The following is a 23,949-nucleotide window of genomic DNA, read 5'->3' on the forward strand; positions in this document are numbered from 1 at the left end:
TGAATTGCTGTAGGCCTGATAAGAATATGTAATTCTGGAGGCCAAAATATGTGCCTCCATTTTCCAAAAAAACAAAAAAACACCACAAAATCTTTTAAAAAAAGCCTGATAGTGTGTTCTGATATACACATATGAAGGGCAAAATACAAGATATTTGAAAGGAGGGAGGAAATGTAACCTACATGTACAAGCATGCTAGAAAACTACCACAATCACCTTTGCTGCCTACCTTTTTTTTGTAAAATTTGGTCTGCGGCATTATTTGGGAAAATATGACAAGTGACAATCACAATACTAATAATATCACTGGGTACGTGAGTCTCTATGCAATGTGTTCTTGTGTTCGGGAAAACCCAAGATTTTCCTAATATTTTGATATTTCTGTCACACATATTTGCATTTACAACATTAACAACATCATGATAAATGACTGCATGTTTGTCTGCAAACCAGAAGCTCAACATTTGATGCTTTCATAATCCAAACGACACTCATGCTGTGCAACATTTGATCCTTTATGCCATAGCCAATTAGGGTTGCACGAATAAGTCGCCAATAATGGTAGTTGTGACTATGTTAGTGCACGGCTATTAGCGATAGTCGCAACTTGCGACCATGACTTGGTAATTGTTGACTAACGACGACTAATCTACTGCTTTTTCATCATAAGACAAATATACTGCAAGCTAATGCATAAAGTTTGGCTTATTTTACACAAACTTATCATTTGACATCCATATAAATGTTACTGTAATTTTAAAATGGAAGCTTGATTACAATTGAAGAATAAGTAAAAGCAAGTTTTGTAATGTCTCTGTCAATACTTTGTGTCTTTGCATAATACATTGCCTGCACCATTCATTCTTAAAAATGTTAAACATACTTTATATTTGTGTATTGTGGGCATGAAAATTACTTGAAGTTATTTATCAAATTTTGACCTCCAAATAGTCATCAATAGTCGACTAGTTGTGCCTATTTTGTACTGACTAATCATCTACTGAAAAAAGCTGCAACCTAGAGCCAATGTATGTGTATCATGCACTGGCAAAGAAGAGACTGCTACTCTTATGGAAGTTATGGAAATTATAATCATTCTGTGGCAAAACTTCATGTTGCATTGATAAATTATATATCAAATAACAGGTTGGTAAAACCCAATATAAGACATTTGTATAATGATGGAAATAATTACTCAGAGAAAGATGTATTGACAATCAATCTTTCACTGTTAAATATTTCAACCCATATTTGATATAATGTGGGCTCTTGTCGATATTGCAGGCTCATCGATAAGCTGCTTTAAGTGAGTCCGCTGGGATAGTGAAATTTGTCTCTAAACATTCCAAAGTAAATACATGTAAGATAGACTCTTCAACATTAAACATTTATACTCCATACCATTCATGGCATTTAACCTGTTGTTGATTTGTGAGTGTGAAGTCTTCAAGTATCAGAAATATGAACTAGTGTAACATTAAAATAGTACAATTTGAGGTAGGGCCTGTGAAAACTGATGATTTTCAAAAACCAAGGCCCTTGAAGATTCTGGTTTATTTCAAGCACTGATTACAACCATGACACTCATAGACAGTTATTATCCATTCATTTGACCTTGGCAGACCAGGGTCGAGTTTTGAAATTCCCAATGGGCCTAACTCACACAAGATTGAACATGATAATACGATTGATTTTCTGATGCAGACAAATTTGGCAAATTCAGAAAGAAAATCATGTTTATCGTACAGGTTCTACACACTGCCTTTTTGTTGGATGCTAACTATTTTTATTTTCATTTATTTTATTTATATTTTTTATTTATGTATATTGTTTTAATACTATAGGCATGTAGGACTACACTACATGTACTTCATAATATGATTTTAAAACATGTTGATTGAATGAAGAAGATTTATTTGTAATTTGAAATGATTTCATGATGATATCAATTATTTAATTCATATTTAATTGCAAAACATAAAATATCATAGGGCCAATAATGTATGCGCCATATTGAACTCATTCGATAAAGTTTACACGAAAAAACGAAAGCATCATCGTCTATTCACTTCAATTATACCCACTTCCATCTCGCTTGATAAACTTTGAACCATTTCATACGCATGCTGTTTGTCTCAATGCCTTCTCGGACCATACATGTACTACAGGCCTATCATGAAATCGTAGAAGGATCCGAGGGTCGGCTTAGACTGAATATCTATTGAATAAAATTGAATCACATGCACATCAATTCATAGCTGCACCCTATTTAAGAATACTGGTTACCCATGATTTCAAATGTATAAAGTTAAATTATATAAACTATTTAGTGAGGTACTTACATTCTCTGAAATCTTGTTCGATCATCTCTGTCTCATCACTGGTGGTTGATTTGCTCTCTATCTCTTCCTCATCAAACTAAAGTAAAGACAAAAATCACCATATCAATACATCTTATTTCCATGCTGTAGTTGATACGTAAACATGTTAAATCATATAAGTAGATAATAAATATAATGTTGATTACTATTATAGTACAAAAAAATAAGAATTTTAAGTATAAATACTTGCTATTACGACATCTTGTTAATAAAAGGTCAGAAGTAAACCATCTGTGAATGACTCCTTACCTTTACAACATGGAGCAATTACAAGGGTATATGGAAATATGCAAATTCATTCAGTTCTATTTTGCACAGAATGCAAATGTGCAAAAATCTTCTGAAAATATCTTGCAGGATTAACTTTCAAAGATTTTGCTCAGAGGCATTGGTGGTGATGGAAAATTGCAAGCTTTAAAGCCTCTCAAAAATATGGTGGAAACAATTCAAGTCAAAAGAAAAATGAAAAAGGTAGCTTGTTATAAAGGAAGTCAAAAGCCCAACAAAACAGATGGACCACTGTGGGACATCCATGACGCTCTAATGTCTCCACTGAATTTCAGACAAAGGTGACCTTCATCCTCGTTGCCATTTTTCATGAAAACCATGCATTAACAATGTTATTATATGACAACATGTCATATTTGCATGTTGTTAAATTCACAATCTAACACATTAACGCTATAGGGGCATTTTGACGACTAGAAGGGAAAGAAGGAAGGAATAAAGAGGGAAACAAAGAAGTTGTTTGCTCCAGTCGGAATTCAAACTCAAAAAGTTTGAAAATGGCATAGCTTTTGCATCTGAACTCTTCATGAGTGATATTGTTTTACTCCCTCTTACCTCATCTTCCGATGATGATGGACTTGATGGAAGATACTCTTGAGCATCATAAAATTCCATATATGATTCTGAACGAGACATTGCTCCACGGTCCTCATTGAAATCTGGTGTAGCTGGGAATGACTGCAAAGGGAAAATTATGGTTATTTATTAGTGTTTTGTTTCATATACATGTACCTATTTTTTGAAACCTGCCTGTACAATTGATGTAAATGTGACATCATTCTAATTCATCACATACAAGTAAGTGATAGCAAGCTTACGTCACTTGTAAATACATGAGCAGCTTTACTATCTTTTTTAAAAAAACTCTCCATTTTCAAAAAGCTTTACACTTGATACCACATTTGCTACTAAAAGCTCTAAATTGACAAAGATTGATACCAGTATACAAAATATGATGCATTTTAAAATCTTTGTCAAATAAGAGCTTTTGGTAGCAAATGTGGTCAACCGTGTCAATTAAATTGCCATAACTTGAGCAGGTTTAGATTTATGTTGGGTTACTAAAGTGAGGACTTTCTTTGTGTATTGTAGTTATAATGCATATGACAAACCATCACAGCCAGTATCAGCTCCCCTAGTTCTCGTACAGGTAACCAAGACAATAAGCAGTTAGTTTCTTGTACTGGGGAATTTCAAGTTAGCTCCATTTAATATTTCACAAGATCAAACAGGGATTGTGCCAGGGGATTGAGCTAACTTGAAAGTTGGGTCCCTTCTACTGATGTGTATCAATATAATAAGTGCTTTCATCAGGTAATATTCTGAGCACTAATTTGGCAATAACAGCATATCCCAGGTAATCAGAAAACAAGAGTGTGGCTAAATCTTAGAATTAAGTTTACGTAAAACTCTTACTTCACCCTACTTGTAATGGTTAGTCATCTTACATCCACCAGTGGTGTACTGGTGTTACAATCTTATCAATAAATTTACTGTTTTATCTGTAAATAAAGAACTTACTTGCATGTTGATTTCCACATCCGATGGAACAGGTGACAGTGAGCCTATGTTCGCCAAATCAAAAATCTGGCCCATCCTGCTTCGCATATCATCATTTTGGGCCTTTGCCTGTGGATCATTCATATACAGTTATATTAGCAACTGATCAGAAAAAATCTGACAAGATAAATGTATTCTCAAAACTATGCAGTACTCCATGGAGCGTCCTAAAGTAGTCAAAATCAGCCAACACTGAGGGACTAGTAGTTTTCGCTACTATCCCGAAAATAACCATTGTTGTATTTGTATATTGCTCTTTTATAGAATCTATTCTTTTTTCTTCTTTTTTTTCTTTTTTATGTCGAGCATATCTAGGCATTAACAGCTGAAATCTAGGAGATAACGCTAGTGAATCTTTGTCAAGTGACCTGGTGAATGAAGAGTGTCGATGTTGATAGCTTATCGGGGTAATTTTTACAGGACAGTCAAGTGTAGCCAACAATCGGGCTTGTTACCCTGATCGGAACCGAGTGTAAACGAGGCCTTTTATCATGGGTCATCTGCCCCGCCTTTACCAGATGAGCCACAGGGAGAGCGGATAAGATTTTTTTTTTGGTCCTGTTCTTATTCTACAAATGTCTACAACCTTGTCAAAACACATAAGTAATAGCTATCCATCTTGATGGGATTACATCATCGTTGTCGTCATCATCCATACTGAATGGGAACATAATACAGTGTAATAAATCACTGTTCATTATCATATTTGTATCTTGATTGCAAAAACTACTGCTAGAATTATTTCTGGACAAACTGAAGTCATTCTTTTATGAATACTGCATGTCTTCCTCCTTTGTATTCATGTTGAAACATCAATTTCATTCAGCAAAATGAAACAGTTATTACCATCACTTTTCCCTAGTTTTCATACTATATGAAGTGCTTCTTGGAGTACAACTGTGTGATAATGATTATAAACCAATCATATGCTTCACACCACCCTCCATCTCCTCTCCATCCCTACTCTCTCCTATCCACTCCTACTCTCCACCCATACCCTCTCCTCACCACCCCTACTCTCACGCCTTTCATATCTTCACCTAAAAGTGCTTCTTGAAGTGTATTAACTTGTCTTGATGGAGTCATGCCTGCCATACCTGGCTTGTATAATAATGATCCCCAACCACTAATACACCCATACCCTCTCCTTTCCACCCTACCCTTTCATATCTTTACCTTATTAAGTGCTTCTTGGAGTGCAATAACTTGTCTTGATGGAGTCAGACCACCTACAGCTGCTTGTGTGTTCATGACTAGTCGGAGCTGTTCACTTTGTTGTGTTAGAGTGTGCAGCACACTTTTCAAACTATTTTGTACTGGAATATAAAAAAGGAAATGATGAACATCATTTAAAAACGTTGTTTTGAAGTCTGGGCATCTAACGGTTCAAGATAATTACTTAAGTTAGGAGGCTTACAAGACCGAGGTCAATCAAAATTATCCCATAAAAGCCATATCATTTCTCTTTTCAAATGAGGGATTCCCTCCTATTGTCGGCCGTTACCACCACAACGTGGAGCTGCTACGCATAGCTTACTTCTTGCTCTGCAGAGCCAAATTGACCAGTCATATGTTAGAGTTTTTCATTACATGAAGGTAAAACTGACCAATCAAGTATGTGACTCAAATTTATTCATTTCTAGATGAGCTTCACGTAGTTGCAAGATATCCTTGGTCACTGAAGTTTTTGTCATTCAAAAAGCAATGAATAAAAAATACAAACCAAATTATTATTAAGATGGACATGCACCATAACAGTTTGGACTTTCTTCTCTTAATATTTATCATACAGTATTACATTTTTGAACTAGATTAAATAGCAGCATAGACTTATGCTGGTTTCATACTTTCCTGCCGCTTTGAAGATGATTTTCTTCACTGCGCAGTCGCACCAGAAACGCTAGCGGTGACCAGCGGCAAGCTGATATATTGATAACTTCACCGCTTTGTCGTGGCGGCAGCACCGTTGGGAGTTGAATTCAAATTAACTCTGAGCGGTGCCGCTCTGATGTATCCGAACAAAATACGATTTTGGAGCGGTGCTGAGCGGCAAGAGTGGCTTTCAAAGTCATGCTGCTGCCACTCCGCTTGCAGAAAAGTGCAAGCGGCATGATGAACCGTCACACCGCTCAGTGGCAAACGGCAGAAAGTATGAAACCAGCATTAGAGAGTGATGGCGGTAAACCACACAGGCTGTCCCAGCAGGAGGGTACCGAATTCTGTGATCTGCTGTATATCACCAGAGTTAATCATTTGTGGCCTGTGCTGTCTGCTATACAGGGGCCAGGTATGTATTTGTGGATGCTTGATATGAGGAGAATCGATGCGAGCCTCTGCAAACCAGAGTTGGTTAGTACAGAAAACGATAAAGAGGAGTTGAAGAGGAGATAAGAAAAGGTGCGCAGAAGTGATCTCCAATTGTCAGATGCGACAACAATATCAAAGCAAACTGTTATTTCTTTTTTATTCCAATTGATATTATACATTTGTAAGTACACATTGGAATCTCCTTTTAAGTTAAACTCCAGTTGATAATAAAATAAATAAAAATTTGATGGGTCCATAACAGGCCTTTGAGGAATACCCAAATATTGATGGTAATTTACCTTTACTTGATAGATTCAGAAACTCATCTCTGTATTTATCTGGGTCAACAGGTGTTGCTGAAGTAGCTGCATCTTCTGCAGGATTTGCAACATTTGTCATGGAAGCGATACTTGCCGGTCTCTATAACAGACAATAACAACATCAAAAACATCAATACCTCTGTATAATGATACCAATAATAATGTGCACTTACAGGCTGTATCAAAATGATTGGTACCCGTCAGTTTTCAGTGATATGAACATGACTGCCACATCAAAATGTAATATAGGATTAACAAAATTGGTTGATTTATGTGATAAGCAGGCATATAACTATACATTATGGTCATTTCAAAACGATCCCAGGTTGAATTGGGAAGAAACAGGCTTTTCAATAACCATCAATACTGATGGGTACCAATCATTTTGATACAGCCTGTATATAGCGCATTATAAGCAAGATTTACATCTATCGGATGAGCATGCTCTCTAATTGGGCTGGTCCATTTAAATTCTACACTTCAAACATTTTGGAAATATCTTCCAGAGGGGGAGTATGAATTTCAAATAGAATTAGTAAATTAATCAACTCTATTTGAAATTCAAATTTGAATCATTCTCAGAGGGTGTATGAAATTCAAATGGAGCTGCCTAATGTGTTCACTTTATTTGAAATTCATATACCCCCCCTATAACTGATATTTTTAACATCTTCCACAGGGGTGGTGTGGATTTTGAATGAAATAGCCCAAAACCTAAAATGATGGTAAGCAAGCCACACACCTCACCTCACCACACACAATCCAACCCAATTCCCCCCCAACAAAAAACTTACAGGGAGAGAACGATCGAAGAATAGGCTTAGAACATAAAATAAGGGTTTAAAACAAATCCATTGACAAGCATATGTTCTGTCTATTCCAAAGCAGTAACGCTTACCTGTCACCAAAACAAAATATACCAACGACACACCAACATTCAGAATTGGTATGAGTATTAACTACTGATATTCTTTGCTGATGCAGAAGGGTTTCTGCAAAATATACGGAGCATAAAAACCATATAGTATTGAAGATTTGTTTTATTTTGGTCATTTCCTGATCCACAGCTTTATCCCCCCACTTTTCTAAAAAAAAATGAGAAACCTCTGGCTACATAATGTATGTGAGCAAAAATTTCTTGCAGATTAATTTGCTTGGGAAAAAATATTGTCCAATTTATGAACAGAACAAAATTACAACAGAGTGATCAATGGAGTCTATGTAATACACAAAATCATGCATAACTTGCAAACACAAAATCGGAATCAACTGAAATTTTGGCTATCATTTTGAAGGATATCTACTGAAACATAACATAAATAGAGGATGTTAGAATTATGAAATACTCCTATGTATTAACACATCACTTCAATCTGCTGGATGGAGGGAACCATTTCATACGGTGTCAAACCTTACCTGTTTTTGACATCTGGATGCAAGCTAGTGACAGTGAGAGTAAATAACAGTTTACCATCTTCAGTTTATACAAGATAATCATACTAACATTGAATTTGTTTTAAACATCCACTAAACATCATACATAACATCATACAGTCAACTGAACTCGCTATGATACAAAAAGACTTCCAATAAAATCTTTACATGTTTCCTAATCCAACGCTATCAAACAGGTGGGCCCATTAATAGGTACTCTCTAAATTCCAAGGACTTATTAAAATGACAAAACTTTGAAAAGACTTAAAATTCAAATCTAATGGATTTAAATTATACTCTAATAAAGATTTGAATTTTAAGTCTTTCAAAAGTTTTGTCATTTTAATAAGTCTCTTAGACTTATTTTTAAATCTTAGGAATTTAGAAAGTACATGTACTATTGTAGATATATCAATTACCAAATATACAATGTAGGAGGTCAATGAAACAAGTTGGCTTTGCAATACATGTCTTATTAAACTACAAAACCCACTGCTGTCGTTTACAGGTTGGTGACCCTATTGACAGCCTCATCCACAAGGTGAAAGAGCATATGTGTACATTCATATGAAAAGGATGCTCTTGTCGGCTGATACATGTGTTACTTTTTACATAATATCTAGGAATACCAGACTCATCTCAAGTGGAGGTCGCTTCAAATCATCCCAAACTCATGTGGTTTAGGAATACAAAGAACATTGTCCCACACAGCCAAACCATAAACAATCGGTTTTGCATAACAATTTTGTATCTCATACAATGTTTTGACAGAACATTGATGTTACACAAGGTTAAATTGGGCTAATCTATTTAAAGTCCATACTCCCCTTGTGGAAGATTTTAGAAATATCTTGCAGGGGAGAATGAATTTCAAATGGAATTATCACATTAACTCCTTTTTGAAACTCACCCTCATTTTGTGGAAGATTCATGTTGAATCATTCTCAGGTGTATGAAATTCAAATGAAGCTGCCTAATGTGTTCATTCCATTTCAAATTAAAACTGGAGATATTTCTAACATCTTCCACAGGGGTAGTATGGATTGTAAATAGAATAGCCCATTGACCTTTCCTATGACTTGGATTAAGCTGTACCTGTGGCTTTGTGATATCTATTGTTGTGTCACTGTTATTCTTCTTGTGTCTGGTCCTGCGTAGGATCTTTCTTGTAGAAGAGCGCTTCTGGGTACCACTAGCTTCCTCTGCCTGTAAACAAATCAATAGAAATCACAAAGAACATAATGTGAGAATGGAATATGTAAATGAGTTATAAAATTTGAAATCTACACTTCCCACCCTGTAGAAGATTTTAGCTAAAGTCATTCACAGAGGGAATACAGGTTTCAAATAGAATACACAATTGGGTAACTTAAAATACTCACTCCAGTTGTAAAAGATATAGGAAAAGCCATATACAGGGGGAGTATGGGTTTCAAACTAATTAACTCTAGCCAATTTTATTTGAAAAACATGCTCCCTCTGTTCAAGACCTTTCTTAAATCTTCCACAGGGGTATGGCAGATTTCAAATCCTGATATTTGAGTGTTAGTACAAATAATATGCCCCCTTTGAAAGTGGTGTTACCATCAATAACAAAATCCACTTTAGCAAATGGGTCATTCCATGAAGTTGGCAACTCGGGCCCAAATTAGCTGTTTCTGGTCATGGAATAGATTTTCCTAGTTAAGTTGGGCACTACTCAGTGCTAATTGTTATTTAAATTTATAGTACCTATGCTAAGCTTTCAAATGATACCAAACTTGTTGAAATACAATAAGTTTTTTCTTATGAAATGTTGCAAATGTAATCACATTCATCCGAAAAAATGGAGTAAAAGTGTGACATTGAAAACAGTAACATTAAATTCATATTTAAACAGTTTAATTTGTACATATGAAATGATTTCTTCCACATATAATTGTTTTAAAATGTACAAAATATAATTTAAAATCCACAATAGTCAGATTGGCATATATTTTATAACTTATGTTGCACCCTGAAAATGAGGTGCAACGATGTCACATTTGGTGTCCCCTTGGGTCAATTTTTACAGGGCCCCAATTTTGAAAATGCTTTTAGTTACAGCCATCATTTTAACCTGAATTGTTAGTTATTGACTTGCTCTAGATGGAAAATAGGATAGAAAAAGTAGAAGTTTATTTTAGAACCAACTGTAAGCAGAAATGTTCCCTTCCAGGACACGGTGTCCCCTGTTACATCGTTGACATTTTTACTGGTTATTGCCCAAATATCATAAGAAAATCACACTTGAAAGTTACAGTTGCCACTGTAGTACTTACTCTTGGACAACCTTTTAGGGGCAATAAAAAATGTGGGCTCTATTTAAACTACAACTGAATTACATTGCATTAAAAATATGGTGTCCCCTGTTACATCGTTGACACACTGTTACCTGAAAAAATAAGCTACCTCTACCTTTGAACAATATCGGCAGATTTTATGTGAATAAAAAACATAAGTTAGTGGTATATAATAGTAAAATCACAACTAAGTGGGATTTTGTATGTTGCTTTATATTACTGCAGCTGAAGTAACGATGTAACGAAGTAACGATGTAACAGGGACACCGTGTCCCTGGTTTTATACACAGTAACTCTATGGGAGTTGATGGGATTGTCTGCATAAAGGGGAATATACTAAATATTCTTTGACAAAAACTCTTGAGAATGTTGAATAAGAGTATCAGAGCCTTTTACTTGCAAAATTACTGATCTAAGAGCAATTTGAATTTTTGGATGCTATGTCACACTTTGCGTTCCAACTTCATGGAAAGACCCAAATGCCTTTCAATGGAACATTAATTTTGCAGCTTGGATAATGTTGCATCAAGCTCACGCTTTATTCCGTATTGAAAAGGTTTCCCACTGTCTATGAACCATCCTCAATCTGCAATCAATATTCTCATCTCTGCAAGACTTGGTCTCCAAAATTAGGTTCAGAACTATGATTATGATTATGTCAGGATATGTGGTTAAACCAGGAGTTAGGGTGACTGGATTATAGGCCTTTATAACCATCTAATTCTCAGGAATTAGTTACACATATTACAAAAGGTGCACATTTGTACTGACATAAACAAACACTATTGTGCAAAACAAACAACTTTATGATGTAACCTGATCCATTCAGCCTGAGGTTGGACATTTTGAATTGGAAATATTTGTAAAATAAGGAGCCATCAATAAAATACCAAGTAAGATACCAAAATAAAATGCCCAGAAATATCATAACTTCACATGTGCTAGCAATATGGGGTTTTAAACATTGCAAATATAAACTACTCAAAACGTTTAAAGGATCAGATACTGACAATTCTGATTTGCATTCTTTTGGTGCAGATGAAAGTGTTTTTTTCTGTGCCATGGGACTTCAGTATTTGGTAGCGCAAGTGCTCTGTTGTCTGAGCATTGATAAATGAAATGACACTCATCTGATATACAATGTTAATCATAATAAAAGTATGATCCTTTTAATTTCTTGGAGAAGTGTACTGAACTTGGCCATGATATTGCAATAAATAGTTTCAAAATTGCCAACACTTCCTAATGGATCAGATGACATCAGATATATTTCAAATAAATGTGCTATATGACTGTCACCATGTTGTCAGAATGAATGAAAATGTTAAAATTCCAATGTTAGAAAATATATCACTTTAAGAGGTGCTCAAGAAATCTTACATTTTACTGTTGGTTATTCTTGTCAAAACTATATCACAAAATGGCTGGAGTCCACATTACTACTTTCCATGTTAACATGGACTTCATTAGCCATCATAATGAATACGAAAGTGATCAGTATGTGTCAAGTGACATTAATATAATTCTGAGATCATGGTTAAGTTTGATAAGAATGTACAAGCATGTTACTACATGGTAAAATACATGAAATAATGTCCAAAATTTGTATTCAATAACACTCTGATGTGCTTCACTTCTTTTAGTATATTAAGTTCATTGTGGATAATTGATAAAAATATTCTAATTGTGACATGATCTGGTCCATGGGGGCCAAAGGCGGCAAATTTGAAATTGAGATAATGGCAAAAATATGGAGTAAAAAACAATAAAATACATAAGAAAATACACATCATAAAACCTCATAACTTCAGAACCAAGTATGCTAGACCTTTGGTGTTTTCAGTATATGATAGCCTAATGTTTCTACAAGGTAATAATTACAGCAACTCAATTTTCAAAAGTGCCTCCTTTGGCCCCCATGGAGCAGATCGTGTCACAATTTATCTACCGCTTCACATGAAAACGTTAAAGACCACAAATATCAGTCCTTGTTGGCTGTTGTAACATGTATAATGGTGATTAATTCTGAATATATAGTTTCTTCATGTTCATGGGCAAGGCCATGGGTAAAAGCTTGGATGTATTTAAGCAAAATGAGATGTTTGTTACAACTAAAATTGATTTTGAAATGCAAAAATATGAACTTTTCATTTTGACTGAAATATATAATACTAGTTTAACAATTATAATTATAAATTGAGTTTGCTGCACAAAAAGTGTCACATTTGTTCAACCAAACATAACACATCAAAAGTGATGATGCACATAGAGGTTATAGTTGGTAAAATTACAGCTGTACATTGGCCAAATTGATGTAGGTTTTTGCTGTTGATGATAGGAATGACATTTTGATCACACATGCTTTCTTGACCCTTTGCTACACTTGCTAATTGTTATTCCTATAACACCATAAGCAGTGACAAAAACATTGAAAGCACCCTCCATGTGGTTTGCACCTCTAACAGATTTATCTGAATTGTTTACTGCATGTGAAGTCATTTGGGCAAGCATATTATCAGCAACAAGCCCTTATTCTTATTATATGTCAGCGATTTAAATAAAAATTCGGATTTGACCACTGCAATTGACCACTTTATAATTATACATGTACTATCATACCACCAAATAAAGTGTGATCACCACTATCTGGCTGAAAAGAAATGAGAACTTTTTAAATGTTAAGCAACATGCCTGGTTGATATCCAAGTGCAATAAAATGTTTAAAATGTTTTAGGTGTGCTCTGATGATGGCTTACTCAACATCTAACCGTAAGAAAAAGAGTAAAAATATTCCACAAAATCTAATATGTGAGACACAATAATTCAACCCACATGTAAGACATGACTGATAAAGAGCTGCACTTCTGCACCTTTATAGTCTGTTTCATCCCAAGTTGAGAATAATGCCATGTTGGATTTCGCAGTGGCAGATTCGGATCGAGCACGCTATCCTAATCCTGGGGGTGTATACACACATGTAGAAGGGCGACTTGTTCATACACTTGTGATGCAACCGTATTAATGCACTGAATCAAATCTGCCACTGCAAAATCCAACATGGTGTTGCTCTCAACTTGATACAAGACACACTATAATTGAAGACCGAATTAAACAGACTAGTTTGCGTCTGACATCAGGACAAAGGCGCGGTGTGATTGGTTGCTGACCTGTGCAGTACGGCATTTTTGGTCTGGTTGACAGGACATCATGTATACGCAAACTAGTCTTTTTGATTCGGTCTTCAATTATATATAGCCTTTGTTTTCTCCACTTTGATAAATCAAGTAGCACACCTAAATAAACACAACACACAAAAAATCCACGCTACTTTAAGGAGTCATAAAATAATTATAATTCTGTTTGTTAGGCTACAGATTGATTTTCTGTGTTGTGTTTATATCTGCTTTGATTTTATTGTTGAATATTGCAAAACAAGCAATGATTTGAATGTACTTGTACCCTGCAACATGAGAAAATGTTTTTGCTTTCTCTCCATTTTACCATAGAATGAGACTGTAAAGGGAACAATCCAAAAGAATGCTGCCATCCTTTAAACGTAACTGTAGTTTCTTTACATAGCAGACCCCCTAAAATAACATTGATGTTTTTTAAGAACACAGGAGAAATATAATCAACATCTTGAACTCCCTCTCATCCCAACAAAATCAGTTTATAGGATGTCATTTTAGTCATCTGTTGGGTTGTCCCCTAATTTGGTAGTGCATAGATCATTGGCTCTATGCATATAGAAGTTACGTTACTGCACAACAGGTGTCAAACATATCTTAATCACATGACAAAGTCAAAACAGCATCAACAGAATTTCCTGAGTGGAAACTCAAAGGATTGATCAATTCAGAGGGTGTAAAATTACTTTCCATATGAAAGTCATTCTACTGAATTGATTTTGGAGTTTTACTAACAAATTTTTGATATCCTGCAAGGGAAAATCAAGCATATTATTCAAATTCAACTGAAGCCAGAATGTTGTTACTCATACATCAGCTTTTAATTAACTATTAAACTTGTTTAAAAAATGTACATTTCTGTTGATACAAAGGCTGATGTATGGGTTCCAAAGAAATACAAGCATATTCACACAAAGCAAATTCATTTCTCTTTCCACTATGCATGTTTTGCTTTCATCACTGATTACAGCAGAAAGTGAAATCAACTGGCACTATTACTGGCAACATGACCATAACAGCCCACATATAGTGTAAATTTCAGATGGGGTTACCTGGATGGGTGACTCCACTTGAAATCTAATGTGTGGGAGATTTAATTCATGTCTGCCATAAGGGGTGTACGGATATCAATTGGAATAGCAATATCAGTGTGTTCCTGGTTTCATCAAACAAAAACAAAATGAGTCAACAAGAGATATGATATCGTAATTTTAGTGGTGCTCAGAATAAATTATAAAGTTGAATACTATCATTGGCTATATCTCAAAATTAATATCAGCAATAAACTTATTTAGCTTGATTACATCACATCTTCCATCACACGTGTGACTTTGCTGGCTAAAGGTCAAGTGCTTTAGCAATAAATGCCTGGGTGCTGAAGTGAATTATGCTTTCTTAGTGAAAGACAAATGAAGAACTATGTGCATTTCAATTGGCGTAAACTGGCATTTTCCTGTGGCACTATTCTGCGTCAGATAAACACTTAAACAAAATCAGTATGCAGGAAAATACAAATGCTGACAGACGGGCTGTATTTAATGGTCTATTCCAGTTGAAATCCAAACAACCCCTATCAAAGACGTGTCCTTAATCTTCCACACAAGGTTTGTGAATTTCAAATGGGGTTACCTGAGTGAGTGACTCTACAGGGTGTCCCAGAATGATTTGTACCGTGTTTGCAAAAATAACTAAAAATAGAAGACGGGTAGTGTATCTATTTTTGATACCAGCATTATAATGTTGGACATGTCTCCTACTTATTCTGTTAATTACAGCATGCTACCTTTATTTGTTTTGGCGTGGCATGCAATAATGTAAAATCGATGAAAAACGACTCGCATACCTTTGAAAAATGGCACGATACAATTAAATGAAGAACGTGGGATGTTGGCACAGCATTTCGACGACAACTACTGTTGGGGTTGCGTCTTAAAGCTTGCCGGACAGCTGCAATGTTCGCTCTAGTTCTTACAGTCTTACGAGTACCTGCTTCACTCTGCCGATTCCTGACAGTTCCGTGCTCGTCAAACTTCTTTACGTTATACACTATCGTCTGATGAATTATTCTTTGCGTCTCAACATAGCTGCCGGTTTGCCAGTAAGTTTTTGAAAGAAATCCACGCTGCTGTACAGTAAATTAAGGAGCCATCTTTTCTGTACCACAAACAGTTCGATCTCTGCAAGCATTTCAAATGACATGGACCTCACAATAACTATATTTAAAACTACCGCCAAAGAGAGAATGGGATTAGGCCACAAATCCTTAATTCCATATAATGATTGCTTCGTAACGTCATAAATAATAGATAGATAACTTTTTCCAAATAACTTTGTGCTGAACGGTTAGTAATTTTACAGATTTTCAAAATAGGTTGCGTTGTCAAAACTTAGAATTCACCATTTTTACGCAATCTTCTATAACTTCTACTAGAAACGTCCAATTTTTAAAATCTAAAAAATCTGAGAAAGCTAAATATATGTAGAACTTAAAATGCAAAACAATATTACCATTCAACATGCCCTTCATACCTAAAAAATTCCATCTTTCCCGGTATAGATCATTCTGGGACACCCTGTATTTGGGAGATAAAGGTCATGTCTTAAAAGGGGGTTTAAGAATTTCGACTAGAATATCCCGTTTCGGGTTATGTAAGCCAGTCTATTTTCAGCTTTTTGGCATAGTGATTACGTAAACACAATTATATGACCCTATGAATATGCCAGGATTTGCCTTGCTTGCCTATATTGATTCCTGATACTGCTTTATTCCCAAAAAATCAATATGCAGAAAAGATAGAGAAGCATGGATTTGCTCTGTGTGACAAGGTTAATCATGATAAACAGCAAACAACTCAATGAACTAGTCATATCAAGGGTTTCGTGCAGGAAGGCCCTACTTGTTATTTAGCTGCCCTATAGAAATCTGACAATTTTACAAATTCTATGAGTGTACACATCAAGCAATGGGCTATTCAGATGAATTCCGCACCCCCTATGGAAGACACTTCTGGAATTGGGGTCAAATCAACAGCCGAATTCACCCCTCAGCAAAACCCATGGAAGACATAACCGAATTTGTACAATTTACAAATATTCTGCTGGAATTTTGCTATATCAATTTAGACACATCCAAAAGTAGGGGGTGAAATAGACAGCCAGAATTTACCCCTCAGAAAAACCCGTATGGAAGACACAGCTGGAATTGGTACAATTTTTTTATTTACCTGCTGGAATTTTGATACTACAATTAAGACACGTCCAAAATGGACAGCGAATTCAACCCTAGCAAAACCCCTATGGAAGACAAAACCGAATTTGTACAATTTATTGATTTATCTGCTGGAATTTTGATGTTGAATTTGGATATCAAAATAAATATTTTCAAACCTCAGCACCCAGTCGAAATTGATACAATTTACCTACTGAAATTACTATAGTTTGATTTAATAGACCATCTGAGCTGAATGGACCGTGAAAATGAGATGACTAGGTGTTGCAGTATTAAGGGACTGTGCAATAATTATGAGCCCCCGATAAAATTTCTGAATGGCCTGCCAAGAAATGCTTGACCCCCCCCCTCTCGGACTCGGCCTGCCAAAAATTGCTTGACCCCTCCGCTCGGCCCGCCAAAAAATCTTTGCCCCCCCGCCTTTGCATATGCCACATTTTTTGGATCCCAATTGGCAAACCTTATTTATGGTCTAGATATATGTTGCGAGTGCAGAGAGCAGGAAAATTAGCATATTAAGGTTGGTCTGAACCCTGGAATTATGAAAACTTTCGGGCCTCATAACTGCTAAATTATTAGTCTAAAGAATATAAAAGTATACATTTTAGAATGGAAATGACTTGATGAATTCATCTGTGAGGCCCAATTTGGGCCAAAATGCTCATTTTGGAGAAAATCCTAAAAAGCGGTTTTTTGGCCCAAATTTTTTCGTCCAACGTAACCAACAAATTGTTTGGCCAAAAAAAAATTTTTATTGATTTTAAAAACTAGATAAAAATATCTAGGGAGCGTTTTTCATTTTTTAATTTTGACCAACTTCACCTAAAATATTTGAAATTTGGCGAAAATCAGGCTTTTTATGATTTTTTGAAAATTTTGCATTTTTTGACCATTTTTGGTGCAAATTTCTCAAAGTTGGTCAAAATTCAAAAAAAATTAAAAAACAGTCCCTAGATATTTTTATCTAGTTTTTTAAAAATTAATAAAAATTTTTTTGGCCAAAAATTTTTTTTGTTACGCTGTACCTAAAATTTGGGCCAAAAACCTGCTTTTTGGGATTTTCTCCAAAATGAGAATTTTGCCCAAATTGACCTCACAGATGAATTCAGCAAGTCATTTCAGTCTAAAATGTATACTTTTATATTCTTTAGACTAATAATTTAGCAGTTATGAAGCCCGAAAGTTTCCATAATTCCAGGGTTAAGACCACCCTTAAAGCATTTCCGTACTGTTTTCCTAAGCCTTTTTAGAGTATTTTATTTAAAAGGGGGCCCATGAATGTGTTCCAAAAAGCTAAAAGCTGATTTAGCTAGCTGCTTGGGATTTTTATACTGAAATTTCACTGGCATTGTATAAACACATAATAACAAAAACACATCCTGTCGCAGACCATTGATCAGCGCAGTAGTATATATGCGCATAGTATACCCGGGATACCGGGATGGTATAGGGCTGAGTATGTTTAAAATAAAAATACATAGGCTTATAAAATTAAATGAAAATCATAAAATAATAAATGAAGGCATAATAAGTTTAATGACTTAATTAATAATTAATTAACTTTTAATATTATTTTTAAAAGAAATTTTAAAACTAGTCAAAACAAAACAAACCCCCAAAACATGTTTTTGTTCCATTTGTTCAGTGTAATTTTCAACAACTAGTTATAAATGTCCCGGATAAATGTGCTTGCACTCTGAAAATGAAGAAGCCTTTTGGTTTCAAGAACAGAAATTTGCAAAAATATAATGCCACATAAATTTACACTTTATAATATTATTTATAAATAGAAAAGACCCACACCAGTGAACATGGTGAGGTGTAAACCGAGACACACTATTACATAACCCCATAGACCATGTCTGATATACCAGTAGCCTATGATAACCTTGACCAGTTGGTCCACTATAAATGAATAGCAAGTACTGTTGGAGTTTTGTGTCTTCTACATTGTACAGAATCTATGCTTTTATACCACAGCACATATTCTCATTCACTCTTATGATTTTCAACTGGCTATCATTTTAGCCTTGTGTAGGCTTATGAGCTATATGAGCTTGCAACATTTTTATTTTCACTGGTTTACTGATTTTAGACCTTATTATTTTTTCTTAATTCCCATTCTTTGTTGCTAATAGATTTACATGTAAATAAGCAAAAAGCATGGAACTTGCTGAAATATGACAAAAAAAGAAACTTGAAATTCAACACCATGATCAAATATTTTTATATCAGAAAGTTGAGAACAAAATCCACCATTCATCATTTATTGGAGATCGGTCAATTTGAAACCAGACGATTCTTAGCTGTAAAGTTTTATGGTAGTGAACTTGCCTTTTTATTGAAGTTTTTTTTAGTTGCTCTGAGCTGAGATGAATATACCTCTCCAGCTTGTTGTTTGAGTTATTTGCTACTGAGTTCATCTATTTAGATTTACCACTAGTTTTTTATACTTTTAGTTTTCAGTGCTGTTTAATTTAATATTTTGTTATCAGTGCATATCATTGTAGTAGAGTGTTGTGAAATACTTCAATGTACTATTTTACAACGTAATGTTATATACGTCAAATTCACATTCAAATATTTCACAAGTTTATTGTGATTATTTTTGTTCTTTCTAACATATTGTTCTTCTGTATATTCACAGATCTCGAGAATTTGATCTTTCATGTAGGCCTATTCACTGATTTTTTTTTCTTATATTTTTTCCCAAGCTCAACCAAAGAAATGAGGAAAACCATGGGAAAACATAGTCATGCTTGAGTGCAAACAAAAATAGCAAATACAACATTCTCAGTGGCGTACTTAGACTGCCTTCTTTGTTTCTTTCCTTTGCTCTTCCTGTTTTTGCCACCCCATTTTTTGCCATATGGTATGCCCTCCCCCACAGTCGAGAATCAAAACTAATTATATAAGACTTCATCGATCTTTTGGGTTGTTCCCTCAAAACAAAGTGTAGGGCCTATGTCAAGAGACATACATGTAGCCATGAAATGCTTACATTTTTACAAACATTAAAATTGAGTGTTTTTACTGCCCCCCCCCAAAAAAAAAAGTTAATTTAATAGGATGTCATCAATGTTTTTGATTGTTTCCTATTTATTTCAAAAAATAAAGTCTCACCAAAAATGTGTGACGGAGATGTACAGCTACCTTTACCCCCATTTTGCAACTCCCTCTCACCCAATGACCATCATTTTTGTTTTACTGAACTTCCTCTCACCCAATCATGACCCCCTTTTTGTTTTCCTGTCACCAAAAGACCCCCCCTTTTTAAAAAGAATTTTTGACAACTTTATGATAATCTCTCACTGAATGACCCAGTTTCTTCATGATTTCTTCAAATTTTTCAAAGAATTTAAAAACTTTGATGACTTTTGAAAATGTTGTATCAACTTTTATATTTTGACCTTTTTGTTAAGATTTCCCCAGTCTCATGGAACTTTTAAAGCAAGATTTTTTTCCTCTGCTTGGTGCAGCGATTTTTTCCTTAACTGGTGCAGCAAGATTGTTTGTTTCTAAAACTCCCCTAGCCCCACCCACCCCATATCTAATTGTTCGTCGCTTAGGCCAGAAAAAAAAAGTTTGATTGTCCATATCGTTCCTTAAACATATCTACCCTGAACTGTAACTGTAAGTTCAAGTTGGGATATTTCTCAACTGTATACCATGTATACCACTTCACTCATCTCGTCTCATGTTTTAAAACACTTTAGAAGTGTGAAGAAACTTTTTAGGATGCCACAAAATTTGGAGAAAAACAAATATTTCTGGAATTTCTAAATAAGGGTCCGTATTCTTTTATGTAGTAAAACTATAAAAAAAAAGACATTTTTTTCCAGATTTTCCAAATTAGGGTTGGTAGGATGAGGACAATCAAACAACTTTTTTTGCCTTATACACTAGGATCCACAACATGCTTATATCTATCAGGGGCACAGTTCTTTAAACCCCAATACATTTGTCTCATTGAATGACCTTTGAAATTTGAGTATAAAACTCATACTCTACAACTTGAGGTCAAATTTTCCACTATTAGACAAAAATGATTGTTTAATTGAGGTTATTGAATTATGCCATTGGGATGAGGCCACTGTGGTCCATAGTGATACTATTTATTCTAGACCAATTTACCAAGGACATAATTGCACATGTCAAATTTAATTATGATGACATGGTAGTATGTTCAAGTACATAGTGTTTGTGCACAGTTTGTGTAATGCTCAACTCAAGTATGTCTATGTTCTGATATTTTGATCAAATGTTTTACACGATTAACTATTTTCACACAACTACCTATGATTATATATTAACTAAACAAAAATAAAATGTGGGAAATGAAATTACTTCACTTGTCTTTACATCAAATATTTTACACCATCACAAAATAGGTTTGAGTTGTCCCTGTCCAAAAACTCAAACATGACTGGATTGATGTTGATCTACTGTGTTTTTAGATTTAGATTAATTAATAATTAATAATATGCATATTGCAAATACTTAAATTTAGATTTGCTTGTACATGTATGTATTTGCATGTTATCACTCTATATAGATGAAACTGCTGTTCATTTATTTAATAAGAAGAAATTTCTCAGCGTTTAAGACTTCAGTGTTTGATATACTTTGCCACAACTTTTTAGGTAAAAGGTAAACAAAGACATACTGTAATTCTATTTATTCTCCTTTCGTCATAGACTATGCCACATTCGAATTTTGTTTTAAAAAATACGTTATTATTAATCATGATGAACGCATTCGTTGAACTCAAAATTATACTGATGTTTACTAGAATTAAAGTGTTCAATAGAAAAATGGTCATAAACATGATAAAGAGTTTATATAATTAGATAATTAGTGACAAAAAAGTTATATTGAATGTAACATATCTTGCATAATTATAATTGCTCACTTAATATTGAACAATTCTGATTTTGGAATCTACCAGTTTATTGATCATGAAAGCCGAGTCCACTTGGGAAGTGAACAAACAGAGGGAGTATCGAGCACGGTGACTGAAAATATCAGATCTGAAAATCTTATCAATTGCACACAAATTAATACAAATCGGCATTTTAATAGCCAGAGTATGCAAAATGGGCAAGTGGACTACGGAGAAGTCTACTCTCATCATAACTTTAAAAACAAAAATAATGTCCATTTTTAGACTTTCATTGAAATTTAAACCGACAAGAATGAATTGTTTACAGAACCTCAAATTCGACGAGAATCAGAGATATATAAATTCTCAATATTATAAATGATTCTCGTAACATTTGGTTACGAGATTTTAACTTCTACACTGTCCAACTTCATTTCTTGGAGCCTCCTTTTAATACTGTCCAGGTGTATTCATCACATTTTTATATTGTCCTCCACATAAATATAAAAATATTATCCTTATCATATTATTTGCAGCCTTTATTATAACCAATGATAACAAATGAATGTTACATAGTGTATATTTGGTTCATATTATTATAGTACGAAAACTACGAAACTTCACATCAAGATCCCAGGCCATGTTCACACATTAATACTCAAGGGCACAATCTGTGTGCTACTACCATGACCTCATCAGGACATTATACTGTCCATGATTGACCTATTAAAAAATCCATGTCTACTATGGCTCAGAATACTTAGATGTTAAAGTGAGGAGTTAATTGACAAGTGATATGTGAACCTGCTGGGCTGGATCATGGCTGGATCCTGAGACCTGAATTATGTGTTGCTGTTGTCCAACTGAAACTTTCTAATGGGGTAGTGTTTGTGTTCCCTCCCTCAGAAGTTAGCAAATTTGTAAGTTCAAAATATTAGTGAAGCCCAAAAGCCCATTTGTTGGACCATTATCACTATTTTTGTCATTAAACCAAAAATGTACAAGTGTCCAAAAAGGAAAGATGACTGGACTGCTTTTTATCCATACATACAGGGGTTTTCCTCCTTGAGAAGTTATTTCACATGTTTGTACAAAATTATAGTTGGAAAAAAGGTTGAAAATCTTTGAAAATGAAGCCCCAAAAGGCAGCTGTGACTCTCAGACATGCATAAGGTAAAAGTGCCATAGCTTTGTAATTATTCACGAAAAACATAAAAAAGTATTCTTTAAAAACAAGACATCAAGGAACCTAACTTTTAAATACAGATTTGGTGAATTTATGTGAAATGTTTGGCAATTTTGTTTTGGTACATATCATAACAAAAAAAAATCCCAAGTTATGTGTTATGTTTTTTTTCTTAATCTTGAGGAGACTCAATTCCAGAAAGGTTTTTTTAAATCTTTTGAGATATTCACCATATCAAGCCTCCCTATTATATAGCCTCAATGTAGCTATGCTCCTGATGCGCATAACATCTAGGGAATATTTCCTCATTTTTCAAAATATCTTTCTAACTAAAACTATGCAGTACACCTGATGCATCTTTTTTTGCTGAAGTGATGACAAAATTAATTTTCACTTAGTGCTGTCAACGGGTTTTTTTTCAATTGTGAAAAATGTGGCAAATTTACAAAAATTGAATAAGATTTCACTAAGGAACCGTTCACAAACACTTGTTAGGGGAGGACCTGATGCAAAAAGGGGGGCCCTGGAAATTTTTGACCCTCCTAAGGGGGGGGCCTGAAAAAAATGACCACAAATTTTCCTGGAAAAATTAAGTTTATATGCTTTTCTATGGGGTTGACCCATAATTTTCATGCCAAAAAGGGGGACCAGGGGCCCTGACATTTTTTTGCATCAGGCCCCCCCTTACAAGTTTTTGTGAATGGTCCCTAATTTTATATCCCTTCTTTATGAAAATGAAACTGTTTCTTTAACATTATTGTCATCAAAAATTGAGGTAAAAACATGTGTTTTGGTAATTTTCTCAAATTTGTGAAATCCTTGATACAAATCTGATCTCACAGTGTAATTCTTC

At 34.7% G+C, this 23,949-nt stretch overlaps 1 protein-coding gene across 2 annotated transcripts in view; it reads right to left on the bottom strand.

The window, feature by feature from the left end:
• LOC140155722 (oxysterol-binding protein-related protein 6-like) overlaps positions 1-23,949 on the bottom strand; it is a 95,309-nt gene that overhangs the window by 41,545 nt on the left and 29,815 nt on the right. The window contains exons 10-16 of one of the 2 annotated variants that reach the window (XM_072178655.1): positions 9,386-9,496; positions 8,273-8,296; positions 6,836-6,956; positions 5,406-5,545; positions 4,191-4,298; positions 3,225-3,347; positions 2,343-2,418 (exon numbers count right to left, since the gene is read on the bottom strand). In XM_072178655.1, the coding sequence (XP_072034756.1) occupies positions 2,343-2,418; positions 3,225-3,347; positions 4,191-4,298; positions 5,406-5,545; positions 6,836-6,956; positions 8,273-8,296; positions 9,386-9,496 (703 nt within the window). The remainder of the gene's footprint in view (positions 1-2,342; positions 2,419-3,224; positions 3,348-4,190; positions 4,299-5,405; positions 5,546-6,835; positions 6,957-8,272; positions 8,297-9,385; positions 9,497-23,949) is intronic. The other variant, XM_072178656.1, reaches the window with a different exon arrangement.

This window comes from Amphiura filiformis, chromosome 6, assembly GCF_039555335.1.
Source record: "Amphiura filiformis chromosome 6, Afil_fr2py, whole genome shotgun sequence".
Classification (NCBI taxonomy): Eukaryota; Metazoa; Echinodermata; class Ophiuroidea; order Amphilepidida; family Amphiuridae; genus Amphiura; species Amphiura filiformis.